The sequence below is a fragment of the Aythya fuligula genome, chromosome 4 (assembly GCF_009819795.1).
Source record: "Aythya fuligula isolate bAytFul2 chromosome 4, bAytFul2.pri, whole genome shotgun sequence".
Lineage (NCBI taxonomy): Eukaryota > Metazoa > Chordata > Aves > Anseriformes > Anatidae > Aythya > Aythya fuligula.
The window spans coordinates 69966878-69988719 of record NC_045562.1 but is presented as its reverse complement, the minus strand read 5'-3'; the positions used below and the strand labels follow the sequence as shown (position 1 = coordinate 69988719).

General features: G+C 38.5%; 1 protein-coding gene across 4 annotated transcripts in view; it reads right to left on the bottom strand.

The window, feature by feature from the left end:
- Positions 1–21842, bottom strand: part of CTBP1 (C-terminal binding protein 1) — a 228587-nt gene that overhangs the window by 166235 nt on the left and 40510 nt on the right. For all 4 annotated transcript variants that reach the window (XM_032187044.1, XM_032187042.1, XM_032187049.1 and 1 more), the window contains exon 2: positions 10833–10993. In XM_032187044.1, the coding sequence (XP_032042935.1) occupies positions 10833–10890 (58 nt within the window). In that variant the 5' untranslated portion in view covers positions 10891–10993. The remainder of the gene's footprint in view (positions 1–10832; positions 10994–21842) is intronic.

Below are 21842 nucleotides of genomic sequence, written 5' to 3'. Positions count from 1 at the left end.
TTGGACAAGGGGTAAAGTTCATCCCATCTTACAACATTTTGAGAAGTTTCAAACTAACACTAGAAAATTAAATAGGAAAAGATTTTCTGAATTTAAGGATTTTACTAAAATGCATTTCAGAATTCCAGTTTATGATTATGGCCCATGAGAACTTCAAAACAATCCGGTGTCTGTTTCAAAAATGCTGTCATTTAATTTTATTACGGTTCAACTAACAGATAAGGGAAATATGAAGAAAATGTGTGGGTCTGGAGGTATGATGTGCTGGTTTTACAAATATTTTATTGTGCCCTATAAGACTGGAGGAAAGGAATATGGGACAAGAATAGCCCAGTGATGATAGCCTCATCTTGTAGAAAAGATAGAGGCTACAGTTTTAAGACTATGGCTACAAAATTTAGCACAGAAAAAAAAAAGAAAACAGGAAACGTGGAAGAGAAGCTTGAATTTCCCTTCATGAGTTAGAGCCTTCATAACTGAGCTCAGTTTTCACTCCTTTTTTCACAATGGATCAATCTTACAGTACCTGGAACACGAATAACAGTAAATCACTAGCCCAAAAAAGAAAGGGCAATAAACTTCCCTAAAACAAAAATAATCATCTTCATATTGATGATCTAGAACTCAATTTCCCTATTTCTGGGCTCCTACCTGAAAAGCAAGCCACTGTTAAATGCAGCGCCACTTTCCAGAATGAAGTCTTGAGTCCAGAGATGGAAGGTGCTTCCTTGGCCAGGTGGCACTTTCTAGCCTATGTATTTAGTATCTGACCTCCTTTTTAGACAGATTTTCAAATAAAACCAGGCTTATGAAACTGTGTTTGTCCATCTACCTGCCAGGCCCTCCTTAATTAAGTCCTTAACTCAATAGCCAATTTCACCTGAAAGCCGCCAGTAGTCTGGAGGAGAATTAAGCTCCTGAGAGTTTCATTAAGGTATTAAAAAAGAAAAAGGCATCCAGATGAGAATTAAGACTCAAATTAGAGGCCCCACTTTGTGAAAGGCTGTGGCAGATCAGCAGTAATCCCTTCTGTGACACCAGCCTGTCCCCAGACACGCGCTGACTCACCGGCACGCCGGCACCTGAGGCGCAGGCAATCGTTGCTTGATTTGAGAGATGCTGGGACATGGCCCTGCACGATTTTCTGGAGTTAAGCACCATCGTGCCTGCTCTTTCTCCACAAAACTGGCTGTGTGTGATTGCAAAGCCTACCTGATTTACATCTGTCTCCTCTGACAGAGCTAACTCTGTCAGAGGATCCTGCCTCATCTTAGGCGCTCAGTGCATGCTAAACTGCTCAAACCTGCAAGAGGAGAGAGAAATTAAGGTAAAGTACAAAGAGACTTCCAGGTGCTTATGATTTTGGATTGGTTTTGAAGTCCCAAGACACCTACCTTCCCGTACCTCCCAACTTTGGGTGCCTGCCTCCTTCTGCTGGTGGGGGCAGAAGCACGTTCCTAGGCTGCAAATCACTGCCCACAGGTGGAAGTCACACTCCCAGCCCAACATATCGAGCATGTTTTATTGGTAAGAAATCAATAGTCTGCATTGCCATAATCAAATGTAGAATGGCATCGTATTTTTCCCAGGGGAAAAAATAAAATAAAAATAAAGAAACCTGTAAATCATCCTTACTGGCCTTCCGCAGTGAGAGTTATACACCCATTCCTCAATCTGTTATAAAATCAAATTTCAATATTAACGAACAAAGCCGCTCGCATTGCACAACATGTAATTAAAATTCCTACTACTTCTTTCTAAGCTCCTTCTATTCATTGCCCCACCAAATTATTAAAACAAAGCAGTTACTATGGCAACTAATTCATTCTCTGCATTATTATATTGTTTCTAAACATGGGAGTCTGGTCGTTCCGACTTACGTGCCCTAAATTCCAGTTTGAAATTCGGAACTTTTGTCTCGGCAGAAAAGCCTTTCACAAGCTATGCATTCATGCAGATAAGGATAAGCTAGAGCGCAGCTGCTTTTGTTTATTGCCAGCAGAAATCACTGTTACTAAATTATTTGAGTTCGGTAAATCAGTGATGCCTCCGTGCAAGCGCGGAGAAGCAGTGGGGGAACGAGCACAGGAGTTCGTGGAGCACTGCACAAACACGGCCATCTGCGGGTTAGGTAAACCAGCAACAACAAATGACTGGCAGATGTTGTAAAAACTGAACAACACCTGCCCAAGTGGTGTTTGATACCCAGAAAACTGATTCGGTCTTAAAAAAAAAAAAAAAAAAAAAAAAAAAGGAATGGCAAGAAATAAGTACGGATGAAATTACCTGGGAAAAAGTTTTCCTAGCACTTAAAACTATTCCTTTAAATGTGCACACCTTGACAAAAAGGAACATTTATCATATACTTAATTAACACTTATTATTCTCAATTATCTATTAACAGAAGTCTTAGCATGTTTGTATTTGAGTGCCATCTGGTACACAAGGAAACTTTCTGAAAAGTACAGGCAGGATCAAAAGAACAAGAAGTCTCTTCTCATCACCTCTTGCTGTCCTTCCTCCATTGTCTATAATTTTTATTGGTTATTTAAGTGTGTCTCCAGTTAATTGGTAGAATGAGAAGTTAGAAAATTCACTGCACAGGATGCTAGTTTGAAAAAACAAGCATTAGGGAAAAAGGAAACATGAGCAATTTTGAGCAACTTCTGGCTGGGGTAAAAAAAAAAAAAAAAAAAAAACACCATTTCTTCTCAAGGTCACATGCAATTTAAGTTTAATTCTCACAGGCAGGGACAGAGGAAGGAACTCCTAATTCAACATGTCCGAGCAGGGTAACAAACCACTGCACAGCTCTGGATCTACAGAGGTACCCATGGGTGCCCGCGTAGCTGCTCCCAAGGCAGGGCATGTTCAGTTGGCAAAGTCTCGCACTTCAAATGGATTCCAAGAGCATTACAGCCTGCCGTTATTTATATCCCAGCAACTATGAAAGCGTCCGGCAGACTGTTCTCTGTAGGATAAGGAAAAAAGAGAAAAGACACAGAAGCATAGAGGCATCTTTTCTTTGCTAAGTTATCTGATTTTGGTAGAGCTGAAAGATAAAACAGAGGTCTCTGGGCTCCAAACGACCTGCCCATCATATCACCATGACTTTTCTATGGAGAAGAGAGATATCCCTTAGATCCCACTCCCCTGGCAAAGCCTCCCTGCACAATTCCTCCTGTTTAAGGCACCTTTCAACATCGGTACCGACTTCATGGCCCAAGGAAGCAGCATCAGATGCCTCCACCATGAGGAGATGATCCCCACTTTTTATGTTCTCATTCCCAGTTGCACAATCACACTCCCACCCTGACTGCACCGAGGGCCAGAACAAAATAAAATCCTTTTTTGCATCTCAGACTGCATTTCCCTAAGGATGGGAACTGCCTCTATGCAGGCTGAACATGTCTGCTTTAATTAGATGACTATTTAAATTTTTCAACATGTTTACCTAGACACTTAATCTTTGTACAGTTGTCTCATTCAGCTTTCCAGAGCAGAGTGTAAAGCAATGTATAAAATTTAAGGCTTCTAAAGCATCTTCCCTGACCCCAGGCAGAACCAAGTATACATTACCACCAAGCACTTACACCTCTAAAGCTCCTCAAAGTTGCGCCAGGCGCTCATCTGCAGTGCATGCAAGGTAAATCTCGAGCCCAAAAAGCTTTTTAAATTATCTGAAGATTACTCAGGAATTAGGCAACTAGGTGTGGTTAAATAGTATATTCTAATTCAAACACATAGGATATTAAAAATACGATTATAGTCCTGTAAACATAGCCATATGTTTCAAGCTGTATTCCATTTACCATATTTAAACAAAATTGGCTTTGCTACTTATATGTTTAAATAACAATATTTTGACTTCACCATACCAGTAAACAGCAGTGCTCTGGATACATCATAACTGAATAAAACTGCTGCCACAAGCAAGCAGTATTATGTTTCTCAATGAAAATAAAATTATACTGGTAAAATATGTAATGCTGGGCACCACAAAAGCACAGATTTGCTGTAAAACATTCAGCATTAAACCAGTGACCTGAATGTTTCAGCAAAATTTTCAAAAGCCATTGAGATTCTTTCCTCTGAAGTTTTCCCCTCCTCCTGGTTTTCCTGTTAAAATAATGCTTTTCATTAGCAGCTACTGTTCAGCATCATTTAGGGCAGAATGGGCTTTTAAGCTAATTTTCTTTTCATACAGCTCCCATTGTTACCAGTAACACCTCTGTAACATCTCAGTAGCTTAAGTGCATGCAGATTCCTAAACTGTTTTCGGTGGCACAGAATGAAGACTTGAGTCACTACAGCAGGTTACAGCAGCAATCCAGAAGAATGCCAAGAACACCTTCCAAAGCAAATACCGAGTATCAAGGATAAAAAAAATAAAATAAAAAATTGAACCTGTCCATAAGCAGTTAAACCACATAGCTGTCACGAGAGAAAGGATGGGGGTAAAGATACCCCAAATACACAGAAAATTTGCCTTAGCATGTGGGAAGTGGCAAACAAGCTCGTTACATGACTACTCATGGTAGCATCATTTCCCATTTGTTCTTACAAGGTCAACTTCTCTCAGCCTGCAGAATCCCCTCCTGTTCTTTGAAGACAACTCTTATATAATAAATATTTTACTTCTCTGTATTTCAAGCTCCTAAAACTATTTTCCAAGTTCGTACAATCAAAACACAGAAAAATAGTGTTAAATAGTGTTGAATTGTTAACAAACACCCTTGCATGCAGCATAAGAACGTATGCATTTTTCCTTTAAGACACTTAAATCTGAATAACTTGGGTTATTCATAGAATATTCCGCTTGAGTTATTCATAGAAAACTCTGCTTGCTTAAACACTTTCATTAGTTACAGTCGAAAGGTTTGATGGCTGTTCCTGCAGAAAGATTATGCCAGCTTTTACTACCTGATTCCTAATTTAATTTCTACTGGATTGCTAGGGAGAAAAGGAATTTTCTCCAATTCAAAGTCCTTCTTTGTTTGCTAAAGGCACTTAAAGTCTGAAAACCACATTTTTTGGTGAAGGTTAATTGGTACTTTATGACAGAACAACTTTCACTTTGGAAACAACAAACAATAAAATATTAGGAATCTTTTAGCTCCCTCTGCTGCCCTAATCCTTCTATAAACCTTCTTCTAAAGTTGGGGGGGAGAACAGACACGCAACAAAGCATCCCATTCTTCTCTTTTTAAGAAACACTTGTTATATTTAGTACGCCTAGCACTAAGATCAGTATGTGTAAAGAAATACTTATGAAGCACTATGCAATTTACAATTGTCTGCAAATTTTATTATTTCCTTTCTCTGATATCTGCAGCAAGACAACTACGAACACATCCTTAAATTTGGATGTCAGTTAAGATTTATCGCTAGTTTCCCAAAGAATTAACATCTGCAGTACCCACTTTACACAAGGAGCTTAAGAGTACTCACCGCCTTGGAGTATTTATTCCTCTCTCCTTTTATTTACAGATCAAGATCAGCAGTACACGCCAGCTTCGGTAAAAATTCCTTCAAGTACAGGGAAAGCCCAAGCGCTGCCGAAGTAGGCCATCTCTCTCGTTAATATGCAGAAAGCTCGTCTTAACTGCCTAATTTCACAACTGCAATGGGTAAAATCACAGTTTACGCAAGCCAGCCAGGCTCCAGCCCTGGTCAGGAAATAACACTTGGTATTTGTCAATCTGGTATTTTCGCGTGGTAAGAAGCCAGGCTCTCTGCTGCAGGCACAAGAAAAATCTGGAGGCAGAACACTTTTTTTTTTGTTTGTTTATTAAACTTTCACTCTGCACTTCAAGATCTCTTCATAAACTTGGAAAGAAGAAAACCCCGTTCAATTCATACCTGCTTTTTTCTTTGCATTCCTGCTGGAGCCTCCAATACACCACATGAACTATGAAATGAAGATTCATCTTATTAGATCTCATGCTATACACAGCATCACAGCCAGAAAACGAAGCTTTCAAAACACGTGTGTTTTCTTATTGGGAAAGAAAGGGAAGTTCTATAAGAAAAGACTATATCCTTGAAAAGAAACTATTCCTTTATCATACACATTTACCGGGCTTTAAAGAGCTTAACTTGGTTACATGCCAATAATCATACCTTCCCCAAGAAAGGCTGCCCTTCACAACAGCAAAAGATCAGAGATTTTATCTGAAATTTCAGAAACATATCCCTTTATTCACTTTCTTTTCCAATTTATGATCCTGTTCAACTCTTCACCTTCTCTTAGGTAACAAAGCAATGCTGTTAAAATTACTAAAACGTGTTTTGAGCTTTCTTCTGGGCACTTTTAGAAAGGAAGAGGCACCCTGTGCATAAAGAACAAACTTAAGATGTACACCAATAACTCATAAAAAGGCAGAAGAGTTGTTAGCATTGTTGAGAAGCACTCAGGTATACAAAGATGCTTTTTTTTTTTTTTTCCTCCTTTCCTCAAAAGCAGAACTATAAAAACATATCACACCTGTGTGGGGCATACAGGGAGCCTTGTTGAACTTTTACAGCCTACAAGTCTTTTCTAGAAACATCACATAGAAGGTGTTGTGCAAAGAATTCTTTTTGTTTCAAGGTGTCAAACAGGAAAAAAATCACTGTGTTATATTTCCAGTGTTGTATTGTAGTTGTCTAATCACTAACATCTGTGTAATCAAGCAAGAAGAAATAGGAGTACGTATGTATATATAAACACATATATATACACACACACCCCCTTCCACCTCCCAGTTCCACTGACATCTTTGCTTCCTAAAGCTCAGGAGCCCACCACAAACAGTGGCTGGCCGAACAATGCCCATAATCTATTTATACAGTGGAATGCATTTAGAGAAAACTCACTGTACTGTGTTCACCAAGCCTGTTCACAGACAATTGAGACAAAGCACGATTTTCCTCACACTGCAGCCACCTTCTATCGCCTTCCTGCTGCATCTATTAGCTCCAGCAAACTCGACACCGCTTGCCAGGTCAGACATCCCCAAGGTAACTTCCAAGCAACGGTCAGTAAGACATACACACATTTAATTAAAGATTTTTCAAATATAAGCAAATACACAGCATTGTTTACAAGATTTGTTGCAATACGAAGCACAATAATACCTTAATTAGAGATAACGACTTTTCAAAATGCCAAAAACATTTAGAATTTTTCAAATTACCCAGAAAATGAACACATTTTATTTTTGCACTGTGACACTTCCAACTGTTCTGCCAAATGTATACTACTATAATTATGCTTTGCAATCACCAGCTTCACCGGAGAGGGGGACAAAGAACAATATAATCAGTAACTAATAACTATATATAATCAGTAACTAATAACTAACATCTTTCACATGTCTTGGTACTATTTTTCTTCAAGGGAAGAAGTCTAAATGTTATTTTATAAATCATGAGCAAGTTTAATATTAGCATCAGACTGCCTAGAATCATGTCATTGTGCCAAAGTAGACTTCACAGCTACCGGTGGAAGCTAAAACCCACAATTTACTATCTGGCTTTTTCAAGGGACAATCTTCAACTGCCATCATCAAGGAAATGCCAGTTTATAGAACTATGTAAATTAGGATGATAAAGCACATTTTAATACTGCTCTTTTGAGATGATACATGCAAGAACATAACATGGCAGACCATTGAAATGTGAACAGAAATATAATTGAAAACAGCTTCAGGATTAAAAGCAAATATTCAATTTCATATTTAAGAAGCCACTGAAGGGAATCACAGGTACCTCTGAGACAAAATTACTTTCTCAACTACATTAAAAGAGAACTAATTGCTCCCAAAGTAATAGAATCAGGTTTTTTGTCCATTGAGTATTAACTGAAATTTAGTAGTAGTACTACGGCACTGTCGTTAACTCAACATAATAGTAAACCCAGTGATGCCTGTTCAATTTGTTGCTTAATTTGCATGATTAGTTACTATAAGCAAGTGTGCAAATTGCCTGAAGGCACAGGCAAGCAGTCCAACTTGCAGAACACTCTGCATGCACAGTCACCTAACTTACAAGAGCATTTGTGGCAACCCATTAACTCCATGGAAAAAGAGGTGCACAGCCCTGTGCACATGTTCATAATGTGAACATTCAGTTTTGTGAATCGGACCCACGACATTCAATTCTTGGAACCCAAATTTCAGCTCACTATCATTCCCTTTAAACAGGGAGACAGACTAACAAAAGGGTGCACGTCACAACCACGACGACACTTGCATCTCTTTATAGATATAACGTGTGAATGTCTGCTCATCACAGGCTATGCTAAACAATACTTGAAAAACATTTATACATCAATAATTAGCAAATCACTGCTACCTGTTTTTTGTGGAACCTGCAATAAAATAATGTCTTAAAATAATTGTTTTCTGAGGGAAAAGGTTGAGAGAAGAAAGCTGTACCGGATCTGATGAACAGAAAAGCTGTCAGAGAAGATAAGGCACCTTTAATAGCTATACAGCTCATTAAGTTTCCTGAGCTTTGAAAAACGTTATGCATATTCCTACAGTATAAAATATGTAGGTAGTTCTCTCAGAGACATACCTTCTATAACACAACTCATGTATTTGATTTTTAAACCTCAACAGTACCACATGGAGAGAAAAGCCCTTTAAAAACCACAGAAGGCTCCTAGTTTTTTATCCCACCTTACGCAGCAGCAGGGATAGTGATTTAAAAACCTCAGCCAGAGGTATGTTTACAAACCTCTAAGAGCATTTGGAATTTGAGCACAGACACTCAAGAGCAGAATACAGCTCTGACATTTTACAAGCCAAATTGCATTCCTGTAACCATAAAACTTTATGCATTTTTCCATATCCATTTTTTCACCCTCCTTCTCCTCTTGTTCATCTTCTGCGTGCTCTTCCCACTATTTTTCCAACACGTCGATTTGTCTAGCACATGGTAAATGGGATTAAGAAGTCAAAGTGGCTAAAAAAACTTTTTTCCTGCTTTATTTTTCAACTGGATCAATTCCCTACACTGCATGGCTGCACAAACAGATTTCACCGGTAAGATGCAGTGAATTGTGCAAGGCTGGGAAAAACAAACCAGACAAAAGGCTCTGATTAAACAGTGGCACTAAATGTGAACACGCAGCCTGAGGGAAGCCACTGCTATTTTAAACAGTCACAGGGCCTAATGGTCTGTCACCTCTGTCCCTGATAACATTCCTTGCCATATCATCACATACTATTTTCTCCTAAGTTGTCCAATTGATGAATACAGTAAAAAAGGAGGCTGAAATACCCCAAAGTGGGTTGATCCAATGACACCTAAAGGGACAGGTTTCTCCCTCCTCCCTTGTTTTTGACTCCTCATAATTTGCCAACTCAATTAAAACACGCAAAATAAAACAATATTCTATTGTGGGGTTACATACAGAGGCTAGGAATGGAAAACAAACAGCACCATGCACCGCACCAGTACACCCCTGGGTCATTTCCAGTTGATCCTAAATGCAGAGTTGGTGGAAAAGGAGGCCATCCTTCCCAATTCCTCATCCTCAGCAGCCAGCTCCCCATCTCTTTTTGAATGGATTGGTCTTCAGTGAGCAGATTCAACTGACCACTTGGCCAACTAGTTGAGGTGTGACATAAGAAGAGTTTGAATAAAGCAGGCAGGGGTATGCTTGCCCACTCTTTGTAGAGGTTTACAGGCAGATTAATGTAACCCAAATGTGAAATTGCACCCTCTGATACCTTCATGAATTGTCCTTCTTTGGCTATGTCAGAGGAAACGTCCCTGTGCCCCTCATTCCTCTAACTGTGCCCTTCAATGCAGCTGTTGTGCCAGCTGAACAGTGACCTGGACTGAGGAAATTACCTAAATAGAAAATACGCCAACAAAAAAGTTTATTTTTAGTATGAGTCATCTTCCTAATCCAGCTCATTATATGGTTATACTCCTATTGGCACAAAGAAAGGGAAGAAAAATGAGGACAGAATGGAGCTGCCAGGGACTGCTTACACCAACACAGCTGCTAGAGAAATGTCTCACGACTAATGCCTAGAGAAGCAAGTGCTTCAAATAGAGGTTACTGCTTCAGTATTAGACATGATGCGAAGACCACACGTCCACAAGTCTGCACGCTTCCTCCAGTTATAGCAAAATAGGTCTAGTAAAAAAAATTAACAATCAGCTTTTAAGGAGAAACTCACATTTAATATAAAAATTCATTTAGCCACATTTGTGTATATTCTTCAAAATAACACAACTTATCCCTCAACCTGTTTTCACACCAAATCTAAAAGAAAACAAAGAATACCAGGAATATACAACTCAAACATTTGTGACTCAAGCTAAAATAACTGACCCAAGCAATTCCACTCCTTTCGTGAGAATTTGGGCTAATTTTTTTTTTTTTTTTTAATATTCATTAAAGTCCAGGAGTCTCCTGGGATATTTTTTTCTTTTTGATTTCCTATTTCCTTCCTCAGATCAGATACAGGCTCTTAATCTATATAAAACACATCTGTAGAGAAAGACCCTAGAGAGGACTGTGTGGTCTTCCTATCCTTTTAGAGTTATTTTATATAAAACCACAACCTTTCACAACATTTTGGCAGAATGCCGTAAAAATGCTAAGTTGAAAGCAAACGTAACTGTACAATTTTACAGAGTTCATGCACTAGTTGTTTTTATTCGTCTAGACCTGTTTTCATCCAAAACCGGCATTTGCACACAGTCAATATAATCCCAACAGGAACTGCAACTCAATTAGAAATCCAGCGAACGACCTGAGTTCCAATCTCCAGCAACGTCTTTAATCTATGATAATGCAGTGAAAATCAGGAACTGAAATATCTAACCTTCAAATATGCGATCCAGACGTTGTCGCTTCACTTTGTGTTTGTCCATTAGAGACATAAGAGTGGAAGCTCAAAGAACGTCTCCGCACAGTTTGATGGTGGACTTCTCCAGCCAGCCACAAGTCAGAAATGTTTACCGCCTTTTATAAGCTTCGTTTCACCTGTGAATACAAAGACAGATTCTTAAAGACATCGATTTTTTCACCCTTTTCCAGAAATAGTAGTGTGTAGATAAAAAAAAATAAGAAAAAACATGCAAGATTCTTCATCACATTGGGTAATGTGGTATTTCATGACATGCATGCAGATGGACGTGCACACCAGTGCTCTACCGAGTGAGGATAAGCAATGCCCACGGACAAGTGGGGTTTCTGCCATTGTTACCCCATCAGTTACCTGTGTGTACCTTGGTAGCCAAAGATCCCCCCAAAATGACCAAAAGGTGACCACCTGAACAACAAGCTTCGAGACACCACATACTTTCACATCGTATCGCAGAAGTTGAGGAAATGCCCCTCTCAGGCCTAACTGGTCAGCTTTGGAGGGAGCACGTCGCCGTTTGGGGCTGGGAAGTTCAGGGAAACAATTTGAGGCGCAAGTAAATGAAACGCATCGTGGTGACAACACGGACTGCCAACATCTATATCAAGCAAATGGCATTTAAAACAGCTTTATGCATGACTAGGCAAGCTCTTTGGCAGCAAATACAGCTAAGCACTTTTCAGATGTGGTGTAGCTGGGCAAGGCAGCGTAAGGGTATTGCAGCAAGCAGCCTGCGTTTTCAGCTGAGAAGCAGGAAAGGGAGGTGGGGGGAGAGAAGAAACATCCCTTGACACAAATCTAGTTGAAATGGAAGGTTATAAAACACACGTGAGCAAGTGAACGGGGTAAAGCTAAGTATATGGCTCCTCTAAAAAGCATAATTGGAGCGGCGCTTTTGTCCCCCCTTTAAGTACTTCAATAGACTCTGCAAACCCAGCCCAGAGAACGCTGTGTTACAGGCACAGTGAGCATTAAAACGAGCTGAATAATCAACTTCCCCATTTCCTTTTATTCCTGCCCAAGAGCTTTCATCATCAATGGAGAACATTAAATGGCCTTACAAGTGATTGAACCTAGAAATCTGCTCGTTTCTTTCTAGATGCTATATTTTTCTAAAAACAAACATATGCACACTTCATCAACATATTATGAAGACTCGTGCACTCCAAGTGAAGTGATAAAGAAAAACATTTTGAATATCAAGAACCGCACATTTGCATTAAAATAGGTATCTTTTCCAGCAGTACCCTGCTTGGTGCATTTGGGTTTTTAACAAAGCTCCTCTGTGTTTATTTTCATTTTAAAACAGAGGCGGTGTGCAATATTCATTACGTTTTTACCACGTTATTCAACCTCATCCCCCTATTCACTTTCCCTCCACCTTTTTCTTTTATCCTCAAATTCAAGATTCTTCTGCTGCTTTGCATAACGTCTGATTCCCGCTGAACATAACACCACCATGACAGAAGAATAAATTGATAAAGAATGCTGAAGCCCAGTTTTTCTCTTTAAAAAACAAGCACAAAGAAGATTGCTATTTTGAACTTCTTCTATTCCATTTCCCCCCAACATTGATTATTCTTGCAAAACACAACATTCTTCAATATTGAATGTGGCTCTGGTATAAGATTACACAGGCATTACACCAACTGCATTAAAAAATGTTTAAAGCTAGCCATAGCTACCTGCCTTTCTCTTAAGCCAACAATACCCCAAATTTCTGTCAATCCCAAACTAGTGTTTAATTTCTTTTCACCTGTTTTACAACCTACTTCCTTCCAAAAAAAAAAAAAAAAAAAAAAGAGGATAAGAAACAAACTGAACATTTTCAATGCTAATCTTGATTTAAATTTTTATAGCTTATTTAATTTCCTGTCTTGTAGAAACATACATGCCTGCTGTCCTCCTTGTGCTGTTTTGTTTATTCATTCAGCACAAGATTTTTCCAATGTACTCATTCTACGTACAAAGCTGGATGACAGCTGTAAAAAACAGACCATCTGTAACTATTGACCTGCTGCTGAAAGTGTCACCAGATGTTTTCAAACCATCTACAGTAGCTTCAAAGCGTAACACATAAATCAAGTAGTTTTGTTTTAAACTTTGTTTATTTTTTTAATCCATAGCAAGATGTCATACATCCCAAAAAACAGTTTTGAGCAAAAATTAAATTAACATATTAACATAGTTCTAAATTTAACCCTCATACAATTTCATTATACTTTATGTTCTAACACAAAGAGAAGATGATGATATGGGAAGCATTTCCCAGCAAAACAAAAGCCTTATAATTACGGGAGCATTAGTTACTGCAATTAGTAAGCCACAACATGAATAATTGTATTTGAGAAATTCGCTAAAAACACAAGCAGGCTGCCTAATGAATTAAAAATAAGAACACAAAAATACCAAGCAGTATTTAAGAGCAGACTTCTATAGTTCAATACTTTAAGATAAATTGAGAATCTAAATGAATTAGGGATCTATACTGCCTACCACGTCAAGCATTAGCTACAAAGCCATCTGAGATACCATCAAGATACAGAAACCTGTGCACGCAGCACAACTTGAGAGTAAAAATATTCCCTCAAACAGAGCATTAGAGTATTTTCTTTCAGTTAAACAGCTGATTCCAGGGTTTGAGAATATTTTTAAGAGAAAACATCTCTGGCTATTGCAGCCTGGAGCACTGAGCTCTTTCTTGAGAAAGGATGAGCTTTACTCCGCAACATCACGATAAAAGGAAAAAATCTCCAGCATTTTTATAGCAGAGTGAGCAAATCCTAAATCACGGATGTAAAGTAATTAAAGCAACTTGGACTTCAACTTTCAAACCAGGTAATGGTTTGGTAACCGAGGAAAGACCAAACATCAACTGCAAGTGAGGAGATCTGAAGGCAGGCCCAGTCAAAGCCCACACACTCTCGTCTACACAAAGGTGATGAAAAGTAAGAAAACTAAGAAATTATTGTTTTAAATAAACCATTTTGCTAAATACGTGATTACTTGTGGCTTGAGGTGAGCTCCAAATGGCTAGAGAAGAGCTCTCATCAAACACCAGAGGTTGCAATGGAGAACAATTTCCTTTGCTTCAATCTCATAGGAGAAATTTAGCAGCAATGTGATCTGTTTACTTAAATTTGAACAGTTGGTGAAAGCCTACCAAAAATTGGGACCCGTATCACACAAACTCCAAGGAACCCACTCACAAGATTCAGAATATAAACTCTTTTGAGCACAGACTTTTACCAGTAGAGAGAGGCCAGGCAGAAGGCCCACCTTTTCCTCACTGCCAGTTTCCTTTACATGAATGGATCTGCAGACTAACCCAAATACAATGACAAAGCATACGAAAACCGTGACAGAAATTAAATTCCCAGAACAGACTGATAGATCGTTAAGAGACAGAATAAAATCATGAAGCTTCGTGTTACCCTTGGGACTCTCAATCTTCATTCAACTTAACTGTTCTCACGTACAGTCTTTGGTCTGAAACTACATTAAGTTACTGAAATATTCTTTCTACTATCAACTTTCAAAAGGTACAAAATAAGGTTATTCCAAGAAAACTGGTAGGTTTATATTGAACATTCAAATGCCACCACATTTTGATGACTTCATAAATAAAGTTTGCAAGCCAACCCAAGCAGACTCCTGCTTTGCTTCTCTTTCCCTCCCATCCAGATCAGTAAGATCTCTATATTCCATGACACCTAAAGGTCTTTTAGTGGCCATTTTGCACAGCCCTGAAACTAAAAAGTGAATATAATGAGAACATTGTTCCTTTTGATGTAGTATTTCAATCATCCTAAAGCACCAAACCTGTAAAAATTTCAACCACAAGTCCATTTTAGGGACTTCACTCTTCTCAGAGCATGAAGCAGTCTTGCTGCAAACCTAACTCAATGTACCACCCACAAATAACTATTACTCTATCTACAGCATTTTTTTGCTTAAATTATTTATTGATGGCCCTCAGCAATTTCAGGTTTTCCTCTCTTTGGGGAAAAAGACAGGATGGGACATATGCTGAAGACAACTTTGAATGCAAGGAAGCTATTAATGGGAAATGGAAGTCCATCTGTATTTCCAAACATTACTCTAGTACAAAAACAACATCTCCTGTTTAGCAAATGAGATGCTGGTATGTTTATAAACAGCATAAAGTAAAAAGAACATTGTACTGAAAACCATCCTTGCAAAATATTTGAATTACATTTAAAAAATCAGTATGGTCCAATGACCAGAAGATTCATTGCCAGAAAAGTATTAAATCAGACTTTCTGTGCAGAAATGGAAGTTATTCCGTCTCGTCATACAAAAATGAATATGTTTGCCTGTCAGACAATTTATCTTGCCATTAAGTGTGGCTAAGCCACTTTGCCTTACCATTAGATGTCAGTGCAGTCTAAGAGAAGCTGTGCAGGGTGCTTCAAGATCAATAAATTAGTCACAAGAGTGAAGAGGTCACTGAAGAAGAGACCAAAGTGTTAGACACTATTCAGAAAAGGCTGAAAACCTCAAACATTATAATGCCATTACTTAAATCTAAGATATGGCTATCTCAAAAAAAAAAGATGGAGAACTAGGAAAAAAGTGCCAGTACAGGCAGTAAGTATGGTCAGAAGCATGGGATGGCTTGTTTAAAAGGAGAAAAGGAAAACCACTAACTGAAGAAAAGCATGAACGAGTCATGACTCCGTGGAATATGACGGTGCGTATTTTATACATGGTTATGTCTCAATTCTATGTCTAGGGAGCACGCAATGAAATAGTAAGCCATCATATAAAAAAACTTCTCATGGAATACACAAATTGTAAAATCCAGTGTCACCAGGTATCACAGATGCCAACACTTTAAGTGGTTCTTAAAAGGAATTAGACATATTTATGGAAAAGCCATCAGCGGCCGTAAGTAATGGTGGCTAAAATGCAAACCCAGGTCAGAAATCCATAAGCAAATAAATTACAAAAGAAAAGTATCAGTGCATCCTTGCTTTGTTCTCAAACTGTGCCGTCTGCTCAGCTCAGCATCCAGCGGTTGCTGTGAAGGAAGATGCTTCATGAAGAGCAAAAGCAGAACATGCCAAAAAAGCAATGCTTTCCTCTAGCATCCACTTGTGGTCACTGCTGGAGATGGCAAACAGGACAGACAAACCTGCAGTCTCTTCCGACCCATGGGCACACCTTAGAGTCTTAGGAAATGCAGAAATATACTAATAAAATGGATTGATCTATATGCAAGAAGTGAGGTCCGCAGCTCCCACACACAGGAAAAAAAAAAAAAAAGGACAAAATGAAGCTGAATGAAGTTGGTGCTATTCTGGCTAAAAGATACTGCTGAAATTATCAAAACACCACTCTCTCCAATAAAGAAAATTACGATGACTAAAAAATTGCCTGTGGTGTAGACGCACCACAGTACATGGCAAACTATTCCAACAGTAAGTGACCATTGTGACCGGTTGCTCTTGCTGAATGGTGAACTCTTGTGTTCTCCACGCCGGTGCCTCGGACGGACCATCATGGCATCCCTTCGTCTGCCTGAAGATGAGAACAAGCTCCTTGATACTCTCCTAGTAGGCCATGCTTCTAATACTCAGGTACACCCTGGGACTCACCTAAAGAGGAAGAACTTCGGGAGATTTGGTTCAGCAATTTATTCATCATGAACGCAAACAAAGCTGCTATTGCTTAGGATGGAGTTCTCCACCCTACGGGCATGGCTGAGTCTCTCATTCAGTATTTATGACCTCAAATTTGAAAACACCATTTCATCGAGTACAACTTATCAAAGCACTCTTGATTGGTCTGCAGCACTTCCACCTCTTTCCTTTCTTTTATTTGTTCATCAGTTTTTACTATGTTCATCAGTGAAGGCTTTTTTCCTGTTGATAAAAATGTTCAAAATAAGGCCAAGAACACAGCTTGTCAGCATCCCTTTAAAAAACAAACTTTACCTTTATGTGGTCTGTTATTCACAGTCTTAAAAAATAGTGGATAACTTTTTTTTCCACTATTCTGTGTTTTTAGTCAAATCACTTGAGCACCAAATAAAATGCATTCCAAAATGCAGTGTAATATTTGATAACGTTAAGCCAAAGTTATGGCACAAGATGATAAAAAGCCCTTTTTGAAAAAAGAATATGGTGAAAACAGCATTACAGATTGATAGTAATACTGTCATTAAAAGCTTTTTATGAGATATTTATCTTCACCATAAGTTTTTTTTTTTTTCTCCAAAGCTTTTTTTTTTCCCCTCAGTAACATCCTCTCTCAATTATAGGTCTGTCTGCAAGCCAAAAATTACTCGCTACTGAAAACATATTACTGCAGATGTGTATGGCTGCAGACAGATGGGAAACATCTCTGCTAACCCAGATTTCCAGGTCACGAACAGAACCTCATCCAGACGCTCAAACTGCCATTAAAAATTACTAAAGGATGCCTACCTGAGACACCTACAATTCAAGCAAAATTTAAAAGATGTCACTAGTTTTGGAAAACCATCACTCCTTGGAACTTGAGCAGTATCACAGCTATGGTTCACATCAGCTGGGGCCAGTAAAACCTTTGTTTCAGGTACACAGCACAAGCTTCGGAAAGAAAGGCGTTCTTAAAAGCTCCAGTCTAACTCATACACAGATTTAAGGGAAATGATGAGACTGGGATGGATTTCCTCAAATTATGAATCTGATTCAGTTGTGTTGGATTCCTAACAGAACTCCTAACACGTGCATTCCTCATTTCACCCACTGCTGGCTCTGTTTGCGAAGCAGCATCACACACACATCCCGGCACACACTGACACAAATTGTTTTACCAAGTACTTTAAAATTCCCAGATGAAAACCATTTAAAAAAATGTCGAATTAGTGGGTTGTTAGAGCAGCGCTGAAGTAACCGCTTCTCTATTTTTTCCACGTCTGAAATGAAAGAAAATGACACTGAAAGAAGATCAATCTCTACTCAATTTTTCTGAGCAGGCTGAATTGCTGAGAGTCCCTCCCTTTTGTAGAGTTTGATGAAAGTGCTGGACAGGAGCTGTGTGAAAGAGCTAAATAAAATCACAGCAATTGTGCGAGACGGCAGCAGGGAAAGCGAACTGCCTCCACAGAAAATAAAATACACAATTTCTGTGATTTGAATAAGAAATTCAAAATTATTAAAGATATTTCATATTTTAATGCACCTGAGAAAGAATAACAGGACACAAAGAATTAGTCCTGGCTTATGACAATAAAGAGGCTAATGTCTCAGTTAATGAATTCTCTGGGAAAGGAAACAATTACTGGCGCATTTCATGAATCTCCATTGCTAGAAAGGATTTGAACCAGCAGGGAGAAAAGATTACTTTTAACCTTTTATTGATTTATCGCTCCTTTGTTTTTTCCTCCCAGACAGACACAAACCCACAGCACAACTTCAGGCACATGGACTCTGCGCATGTTCCACACATGAAACTGGATCACGCATCTATCTGGAGCAGCCCACGGGTATCCAAAGACCAGTGCCTAACAAATTAAAATAACACGTTTTAACGATTAAAATGCTGATTTAAATAACATGTTTGCTCAGTGGAAAAGGAATTGAGTGCTGAAAAGAAAGGAGCTGCTGTATGCAAGTGGGTAGGAAATCATGCCAAAAGACATTCAGGTTAGAAAGTTAGCTAAGGCTGTGTACATTTAGAAAAAGAACTGTGGGACCTCATTTGTTTTTCCTCTCCCCTCCAAAAAGACTGGCATGGTGCATTTGTGTAAACATCCAGGTGTGTGCATGCCTCTGTAAAAAAGCATGTTAAGTATGGGGAAACATTTTGAGGTAGCTTCCTTCTCTTTCCACTCTAACAGTAAAGTGCTCGTGTAGTATTTAAATACTGCTATTACACCTCAGTTCCTCAAAATTGCTTTTCATACCTAATCACTGTTTCAGTAAAATAATTGTATTCCTATTTGCTAAATACAATTCTTACACAGCACAGACCACATTCTTAGTTTGCACATATTACTGGCCTGAGGCAATAACATCCCATCAGTATCACCACAGCAGGTTTTTTACACTGCTTTCAAACCTTGTAATACAAACTTTTTTTTTTATATACGAGATTTTAGCATTCTGTAGTTTCAAAATGCTCAGTTCTGTTACACTATATTAGAAACACCTGACATCCTCCATGTAATTTTCAGACTGGTGAGTATAAATCCATCTTGTACATAATTTATGTTTGTTTCATTTAATAACAATCCAAACACTGGACCATTGCCTTCTCCCAGTTTAACGAGAGAAGACATTTGCTAGCCCCTAAAAATAGCAAAATGGCAAATATCACATGCATTTACTCTGCATCTCCCAGGGCTTGACAATAACTTGCTCAATACAGTATTATTTTATCACAAATAACATTCAGTAATAGCTTTTCTACAGTTCTTCAATACTTCTGGTATCAGTAGAATTACACACCTGGTACACACATCTTTTAGAAGTCTGTGGTGTCCAAAATATTATTTCTTTAATGAGCAGTTATAGGTAAATTAAGAATACAAAATTCAAGATTAACACTTGATATCGGAAAAATATTTTCTCTCCTTACTAAGGAATAAAAGCATGCTCATAAGGCAAAAGACCAAACACCTGACAACTTCCGTTTTACTTAAAATATTAAGTTTTTAAGTTTATTTACTTAAAGTAAAAAGAGTAATACTCAATCTTTGTCAAACTCCATACCTTTACCTACGCTCCTGTAAAGCGCATCCATATTTTATAGATCCAAATCAGTCTGCAAGTGGTGAAAGTCTCGCTATTAATCACAGCTATGAGAAAGAAACTATTAGTACCTCTACCTGAGGAAACGGAAACAAAATCAAGTGAGCTCTACACAAGCATCATTACCAGACTACTTCCCACCTCACCATGGAGCCCTGGTTATCCAGGCCCCACCGCCTGGCTCCCCGCCATCACAACTTTCATACCTGACTCCAGAAATTGCTTAATTGCTAATTCTTTTGCGCACGTTTTGGTGTCAATCTATATCTCCTGATATGACATTTCATTAAAAAAATTTCCAGCCAACTACGCTCCCATCTCAATCACAGTCATACAGAGCATTTTCACACCTTGTGAAATTCCGTAAGCAATCTCCCATCGCAATTACAGGAATTGCTTATGTAGAAGATTAATGCCAGTGGCTGTGACCCAGTATCCTTTAATGCAATTAAGTGGGGGGGGGAACAAAAAATTAAAAGTACAAGTAGATAGCCTCATGCACCTGAGACTGACAGCCAATGGTATGTGATGCTAATACATTGTAATCAACACTAGCATACACTGCTCATTTTGCAAACTGATTAATTATGTTTAGTCTGTGGTCTACATTTAAGCTCACCTGTTCTTTTATTCCACATCAGGAAGGCAAAGGAGCAAACCAGTCACTACAGCCTGCTTCACTAAGAAGTCTTTAAAATTTCCTTCCAAGAGAAATAAAGGAGGCATAGTTTTTAAATTCCCTCCTCTGTTCACATACACTTGCGAGATACAGTCCCGCTAAAGAAAAAGGACTTAAATTTAGGAATTGTGCTATTTATCTCTACATTCAAAAGTCATATTCAAGAGATCTCAAATGCCACAGAGCAGCAGCTTGCTTGACTTCAAGACTGACCTCAATGCAAAGCTGCTTTACCTTTACTATAAAGCAATTCTGAAGTCAGAAGAAGGGGGCAAACAGGAGATTAAGTTTTCAAACACTATATTTGTTAGAAAGGCATTAATCTCAGAAGGCTTCTTCACGCTCACATCGGGATCCAAGATTCCTACACAATGCAAACCAAAACCCTAGCTTACTAAATTACTCCAAATGAACAAACTACTGTGCTTGATTCTATGAAGGTTTCAGTGCAACTACACCCACCATAGTATTTCAGTGTATTTCTGTAATATATCTGATGTAACTATAAACTTTCACTATATATTGTCTCTCCTATCCTGAAACATTTAGTTGCTTTGAGATTATATACAGTTTGTATCTTGTTACAGAAGAAAAATTAAACAAAAAGTGCACTTGGCAGCTGGTCTGGAAAGTGGTAAGACCATAGTGGTGTTTAACAGAGGTTCATTTCAGTTCCACACCATGCTAAGAAAAAAAAAAATCCAACCCTTATTAACTTGCAGGATAATTCTTCTTGATTAATTAGAATGTTCCTGTTATTGAAGGAGTTATATCCAGAAGACTCAGCCTATCTTGAGTTCAGAACATTTTACATCTCGAAGGCAAGGCCAAAATCCAGAATCTAACATTCGCTAACATAGGAACAAGAGAGTTTAGCAAAGACATAAAGAGACTGAAAGCTAGACACAGACAAAACAGTTTGCATTTCTCAAGAAGTGTGTTCCTTAATCCTGCATTAAACCCTGGATGTGAAAAACAAGCAAGCCAACTGCTCCCAAAATACCTCTCAGAAGCAGTGTTCTGACAGTCAGATCTGCAAGGATCATTGTGCAAAACATTGCTCTTCCACACTTGCTTTCCTTGTTTCTAACCTAGTCCTTTAGTCAAATACTGCTTATTTCTACCTGCCTTCTTTTGTAGTGAAGATTAACATGACAAGCAGCTTGACAAATACTCAAAATGCTTTTGAAAGGGAAAAAAATAATGTCTTTTTAATCAAGAGGTTAATGAAATGAATGCAAACTGTAGACAGTAAGAAAAAGTCAATGAAAAAAGCGATTTCCTGCTTATTTTGTGGATTTGAGAACTCTTTAGTTTGCAATCGCTTGGTTGAAATCAGCATTGTGATCCTATATAAGAGGCCCAGTCAGAAACAAACCTATTCTTTTTTTTTTTTTTGTTGACTTCAAAATACTTCCAAAGCATGTGTATATATCAGCCACAAAAAGAAATCTCAAAGGGATGCTTTTTAGGCACGATGGCTGGCTGTGTTTTAATTCAGTGTTTGACGTGATGCAGTAAACTCTT